The 7,461-nt window shown below is 38.8% G+C and overlaps 1 protein-coding gene across 1 annotated transcript in view; it reads right to left on the reverse strand.

The window, feature by feature from the left end:
• cunh8orf34 (chromosome unknown C8orf34 homolog) overlaps positions 1-6,291 on the reverse strand; it is a 100,517-nt gene extending 94,226 nt beyond the window's left edge. Inside the window, exon 1 of the mRNA XM_016553585.1 lies at positions 6,184-6,291. Coding sequence (XP_016409071.1) covers positions 6,184-6,252 — 69 coding nt within the window. The 5' untranslated portion in view covers positions 6,253-6,291. The remainder of the gene's footprint in view (positions 1-6,183) is intronic.
• Between the last annotated feature and the right edge of the window lie 1,170 nt (positions 6,292-7,461).

Here is a 7,461-nt window from a genome sequence, read left to right on the forward strand (position 1 = left end):
AGGTTGCGGGTTCGAGTCTCGTACCGGCAGGGATTGTAGGTGGGGGGAGTGAATGTAATGCGCTCTCTTCCACCTTCAATACCACGACTGAGGTGCCCTTGAGCAAGGCACCGAACCCCCAACTGCTCCCTGGGCACTGCAGCATAAATGGCTGCCCACTGCTCCGGGTGTGTGCTCACGGTGTGTGTGTGCACACTTTGGATGGGTTAAATGCAGAGCACTAATTCCAAGTATGGGTCACCATACTTGGCCACATGTCATGTCACATGTCACGTCACTTCTCAAAATGACATTATCAGTGATGGGGTAACTGACATTAAATACCTTTGGGAAGCTGACATGCTATAACCCATATACAACTATTTTGAACAGCATTTTGGCATCTCTTTTACAATTATCATGCAAGCAGCGTTTGACAATATTGTTTGAGACTATATTAGTCAAACTGCATGACCTTTTAAAATGAACCACTGAAGGCAAAGAGTGTGAAAAGAAAAAGGGTAATTCACTGCACATAACATATTACGTTCCTTATACATCCTATTTGCTGATGTTAGGGGTGCAGAAATCACACACTGCAGCTTTAAGACACAGGTACAGCAAGCTAAGGAGAAACTAGAAGAACAGGAATTACCAAACAACCTTCAACCCCTAGTTCCTTCACACCAAGAGTTCAGTGAACATCGGCTGACACTATTTCAGAGAGGTCTAGGCTGTGATCCTTACACAGAGCCCTGGAGAAGCTGAGCCGCACAAATTGCTCTATACACTGAATGACTTTTCTAGAACAAAGCAATGCACTCTGGGCCAGTGTACCCTTGACTCTGAAATGCATTGAGATGGTCTTATGGCAAAAGAAATCTTTCTCATAAATCTTGCATTTACATCCCTTATGATATAGCACAATGGCTAGACCCTATCAATAAGCATCCACGCCATAATTTCAGTCAATGTACTGTACATCAGGACTCTTAAAGGAGTAGTTCACCAATAAATAAATAAAGCTGAAAATTTACTCAACCTCAAGGGCATCCATGATGTAGGTTTGTTTCTTCATCGGAACAGATTTGGAGGAATGTAGCATTATTTGCTCACCAATTATTTGCAGTGAATGGGTGCCGTCAGAATGAGACTCCAAACAGCCGATAAAAAAACATCAACAATAATCCACAAGTAATCCACATGACTCCAGTCCATCAATTAACATCTTGTGAAGTGAAAAGCTGTGTGTTTGTAATAAACATAATATATTTTTAATGCTTCTGGCCAAAATATCAGTCCATAATATCAGACATAAGGGTCAGTCATAAATCCACCAACATACTTGTTTAGAACTGCTTTTGGACTGTTTTTGCTTGTAAACGGTGCTTGATCGTGCATATTTCTCTCCTGATTCAGACGACTTTTCCAATGGAGTAAGCAATATTATGGATAGAGGACATGTATTTTAACTGGTATTTGGACTGGAGTCTTCTGGATTACTTGTGAATTATTGTGATGTTTTTATCAGCTGTTTGAACTTTCATTCTGATGGCACCCATTCACTGCAGAAGATCCATTGGTGAGCAAATGATGTAAAGCTAAATTTCTCCACATCTGTTTCGATGATGAAACAAACTCATCTACATTTTAGGTGGCCTGATGTTCAGCAATTTTTCATTGGGTGAACTATTCCTTTAAACAAAAATGCTTCCCCCACTGTGAGGGAGAGAAATCAGGGCCAATAAAACTACACGATTTCTACCGAGTTTTTATGTGGCTCAGTAAACTGCAAGTACTGTCTTTGACAGCCGCAAATCAAACCTCCAGCCATAATGATAAGATTCCAGTATACACATAAACACATACTGTCCGAATGAAAAATATATTAACCCTATATGTTCTGAATACTGAAATGACTTGTGTGTTGGTACCTGTGGTTTTATTGCTTGAATGCATTAGTATGCTAATTAAACCTCCATTTGCTCAAGCTACAGTGTATTTTGTCGGTGAACGCACAATTCTCACAACAGAGATCAATTATCCTGCTGCTTTACAAACATTTTACTCCCTTTATTGCACTGCCTACAACCATTACACTGCGAGACGACCACTTTGATCGGCTATTGATAGCCTGTTTTCCTGTTCCTGCCCCAAACTTGTTCTCGTCACAGCTGAGTGGAACAAATAATCGATTCAACTGCCTACGAGGCTATAAATTCTGCTGTCCGCTTCTCTCTGCTTCCTTACGTTTAGTCTTAGGTTTGTTTTAACCTGAAAACACTCATTATTTATTCTTTTTATTGCCAAAGCATATAGAACAAAATGAGTTTAAAAAAAAAGATATTTCTCAGTACAGATCTTGGGCATCATTAGAAGGCGAATCTTCTAGGAAAGACTTAAGAAGATGTAAATTAAAATATCTCTTCACTAATGAATGCAAAAAAAATGCACTCAGGCAAAACAGTTGAAGCTAATCAACACAGCAGTATATCTCGATCCTCAACCCCCACACAATATGTCACTCTACTAGAAAATTTAAATAGTTAAAGCCTTTAATTTAGTGCAGGTATATTTAATTATATTAATTTGAAGACATATAAGCATGCAGTAAGTGTTGTCTGCTCTGTTACATTTATTCAATTTTTCCCCCCTTTTTTTCTCAGGGAGAACTTCCTTATTAATTCAGAGCAGCCAGAGGGCCGATCACCAGTTAACTATGTCGACTCCCATCCAATCTGGTCTTAAGTGAAGCGATAAGGTCTTAAAAATGGTAACAAATTGCTCTTCTCTTCTTGCTGCTGCTGACACTGAATGTGTCTGTGTGATAAGTCAGTTTAAAGAGAGATAAAACTAGTTTTATAGCATGAATATTCATATAAGTGGCCAAATTCTGTGGCATACAAATGTATTTCACATTTTTTTTAAATACTGACCTATAAAATATTTCAGTTCTGTGTTGCCGTGCTTCAGTGAGGAAGGTCTGATACTTTAAAGATGCAGCAGCTACAGTTGTCGTCTTATTCCCCAGTCACATGCATATTGCATTCACAGTGACCTCAATTTAAGTTTACTTGGTGACTTCGTTTTTTCAAGAACTGGAAAAGTAGCTTGAGAGGGTCATTTATCATTTTTTCGTACAGTATGTCTGAGTTGCTGTGCCAAAGCATTCGTAGTGAGCACAGTTACAGCGTACAGTGGAAACACACCGGGCAAACACACCTGCAAAGAGATACTGATAATAGTTATGATGTGCAAACAAACTGAGGCTCTATATCAGCTGTTTGCAGTGACATTATAAAATAACAGAAGCAGAGCCTGATGGACAAAAGCCGGTGTCCCTGCTTAATATGTTAATATTTGTCAGTTCAGTGCAAATGAAAATTTAGGGTCACACTTTACGTTACAGTATTTGTGTTACTGTATAATACTGATGAACAAATAGCATGACTGGGGCAAGTTGTCACACACTTTTTTGCTCCAGTGAATAATCACTGGAGCAAAAAAGTGTGTGACAACTTGCCCCAGTCCTGCTATTTGTTCATTACAGTTTTTGTTGATCACTTTGGTACTAATTTCACAAGTATGTGGTAAAACCTCACAACTGTTAGTACAAAACTCAAAGCAGATCATCAAAAAGGCTGTTTTTTCAAACATGTAATCACATGTTCAATTGACTAAGTACAAGACACAAAATTACACATTAACTTTTTCACCACACCTAATCAGTGTATCATCAAAGAAATACCTTTCATATGAAGTACTTGTCTTTCACAATGCAATGCTCACAATTCTTTTGATATCCTTCTCTTCTGATTGGAGTAAATACATTTGACCAACACTTAATCCAGCTGCTCTTAATGGTTAATCACTGAACCGTTTGGTAAACCTATACATTTTAAATTGGTTTGTTAGCTATGCAGTATATGGATTTCGAGAACTACACAAATAAAATGTGTGTTTGTACAAACATCTAAATTACATGTAACCACACATGATGAATACTCATTATTGCTAATTGATTTCACATAGTGGTAATCACAATTGGTCACTATATATAAAAGTGGGGGTGTAAACACTGGAAATTTCTTTCAACATGGAATGTCGGAGGATTTCAATATAAGCCAAGAGGACACTGGTTTTCCTTTGCTGTAAACAAAACTTGTTTCCCACGAGACTAGCATATTCTCACCGGAGTTTACGTTACGCCTACATCATCCGCTGGACGCCACTCTCTCGTGAACGCGCATACGACAGTTAGCGGAAGTTAGAGATTAAGGTTTATAAAGTTGTAAATATGGATATTTTTCTTACACAAACGCATCGCTTCGCTTCGGGAGGCCTTTATTAACCCCCCGGAGCCGTGTGGACTTCTTTTATAATGGATTGGTTCAATTTTTTGGGCTACCATCCACTCCCATTATAACGCTTGGAAGAGCCAGGATGTTGTTTTTTTTTATATAACTCTTTTGTCTGAAAGAAGAAAGTCATATACATCTAGGATGGCTTGAGGGTAAGTAAATCATGGGGTAATTTTCATTTTTGGGTGAACTAACCCTTTAAGACTAGATGTTCCACCATACAAAACTACTGCTAGAGAAAATACATATTTTTGTTAGGACGTTTTGACTCAAAAACTGTAGTTATTAGGATACAGACAGTGTGACAACTAGCCCCATTCTAATCTACTTTCAATTACAGTTACATGCTACTGTATATGTGTGTGTACTATAATATAGAGTTTTACCATCTTTAGAAGTACTATTTGAACTGTCAGACCAACCTGAGGCAGTTTCAAGAGACCGTTTATTGGCCTAAACAATTCTCAGATATGAAATACTACCAAACCAACAAAGAGAAAGAAGGCGACAGACACTCGCGCAAGCCACTCAGCGTTCACTGCGTGGCGCCGCTGTCCATGGTACTAGGTCACACACGCGCTGCTTTTAGCTTTATTGCTGTTTAATATTCAGCGCATGCACACAGTCCCGGCTACAAGACAGTTGATACATCAGCAGTTTGACTCGTATGGACTGTGCTTCTTACTACAGATGCCTCACGGAGGTGATAGCGGTGGTGGATGACAACGCTATTTTAGTTCATTATGGTGTGGAGCAGAAAAGTCATTTTTCTCACGGTGACTGGTGTGTCCAGTTTCTGTTGTTTCAGACATATTGGTCGGCTAAATTTAAGTAGTTTAGAAGCCTACTACTTACTCCTAAACTCTTTAAATCAATGACAAATACAAAGACATCTGCTGTTACATATAGATTGTAACGTTCATTTAAAACATGAATTTATTGTAGTATTCAAATGTAAATGTTTAAACATTATGATTAGTATTATGCTATACATATTGTACATACTGTATACACTGTCTCATTTTGTGCAATCTTTGCAGGTCCAGTAAAGTAGCATATATTAGAAAGCGTTACAACCTTCTAGCTTTTTAACATTACCTCAACATTGGTTTTGGTCCTATCTTACATTTTTACAGATTCTTACAACTTTTCGCTTCATAAGGGTCATGTTCATGTATGATATTAATTTCATCCTTTGTAGCTCATTTCCAATTTGTTTAAATCGTTACAACTCACCCCGTGTTACAGCATTCCCATGTCTCCATATTTACAGTAGGCTACAGCATTCATTAGATGAGTCAAAATGCACTAACTATATATTACAAATGTAAAGAAATAACCCAGGAAGAGAGCTGAGATGAACCTGACTTTTCCAAAAACAGTATATTTTAACAGGAAAATCTTAATAGCAGTAACAAAGGCATCAGTTTGGGTTACTGAGAGAAAGCGTCCAGTCAGCAGATCTTCCGTCACATTACCTCAGGTTATTTCTATAGACGAGGCTATTATGAGAGCTGAATGCTTTAGTGGCTAATGCAACAAATCAAGTCCAACATCTCTAGTTTTCCACAGTTTAATTAATTGCATGAAGGTAAGTGAATGCAGGAGGCTTTATAAGCGCAAATACCCCGCTTACATTAATTCACTTCCCAAATCAAACGGATTAAAACACAATTAAATGTTCTTGAAATGCCTTTTGCTATCATTTAATTACAATTCAACTCTAAGTCACATCTCAATGTGCGTTCGAGCAGACTCAAGTAGCTCCTGCCTCATTCATTTACAATGCAGCAAAATCCCGAGGTGCCTCACGAACATTTTTTTGTGAAAAGTTGTAACATACCTCAAACAAGGGTCCGATCTTATTCTTCTCCAGGTATGACTGAATTCTTGACTGCTGTAGAGACGCCATGAGAATGTGTTGCGCTAAACAGCAAAAGGTTTGGATATCGTTAAATATCGCCAAGCATCTTCAGACGTGCGGGATTGCGGATGGATCTCTAGCGGGCAGAGAGCGGACATCCAGCGCTGAGAGCTCGGCTGCTGCTCCAGCACATGCTGAAAGTAACGGGCTTTGCGTCCTCCCTCGGTTTGCCCACTATCTTATCTGATGGGACTATCCCTCCCCCGGTCTCGGCAGAGTAGCTGGCGACGGCTTCTTCTCAAAGCCAATCAAAAACATTACACCTTACATGAATGTTTATTCATTGGCTGTTCAGGTCTGAGAGACCCGCCCTCGTTGTTTACACAGAGTAAGTGTCATTATTAAATTCATATGCACGTACTTTGTATGAAACTCGCATTATGAAGAATTCTTAATACTTCCTTGTGCTTTATAGCCTAATCTTGTATGCACGTAAATAAGCCACATTTATAATTTGCATTTATAATACATTATAATACATACATACATTCTGCATTTATTCTGATGCAGAAAAGCTAGTTCATGCATTCATGACCTCTAGACTGGACTATTGCAATGCACTGCTAGGTGGTTGTCCTGCATCTTCAATAAACAAGCTACAGGTGGTCCAAAATGCAGCGGCTAGAGTCCTTACCAGGTCAAGAAAATATGATCATATTACCCCAATTTTACAGTCTCTGCAATGGCTACCTATTAAGTTCCGTATCAGTTACAAATTATTATTGCTTACCTATAAGGCCCTTAACGGGTTAGCTCCTGCGTACCTAACTAGTCTTCTACCACGCTACAATCCATCACGCTCCCTAAGGTCGCAAAACTCTGGAATTTTGGTAGTACCTAGGATAGCAAAGCACACTAAAGGAGGTAGAGCTTTTTCGCATTTGGCTCCCAAACTCTGGAATAGCATTCCTGATAACGTTCGGGGTTCAGACACACTCTCTCTGTTTAAATCTAGATTAAAGACACATCTCTTTCGCCAAGCATTCAAATAATGCATATCATAATCTTGTACTGCAGTTATATCTGATCAAATGCACATTATTATTCTTTAGCATGGGCTAAACAAATCAATTTTGCTTGGTTGGAACAGCAACTACGCTAATTATGTCTCTATTTGTTTCTCTGTGTCTGTAACTAGGATTTACACAAGCTTCAGTCTGGATCCAGAACACCTGAGAAGAGATGATGCCAACCCCT

The sequence above is a fragment of the Sinocyclocheilus rhinocerous genome, unplaced genomic scaffold (genome assembly GCF_001515625.1).
Source record: "Sinocyclocheilus rhinocerous isolate Xijiao unplaced genomic scaffold, SAMN03320098_v1.1 scaffold2000, whole genome shotgun sequence".
Lineage (NCBI taxonomy): Eukaryota > Metazoa > Chordata > Actinopteri > Cypriniformes > Cyprinidae > Sinocyclocheilus > Sinocyclocheilus rhinocerous.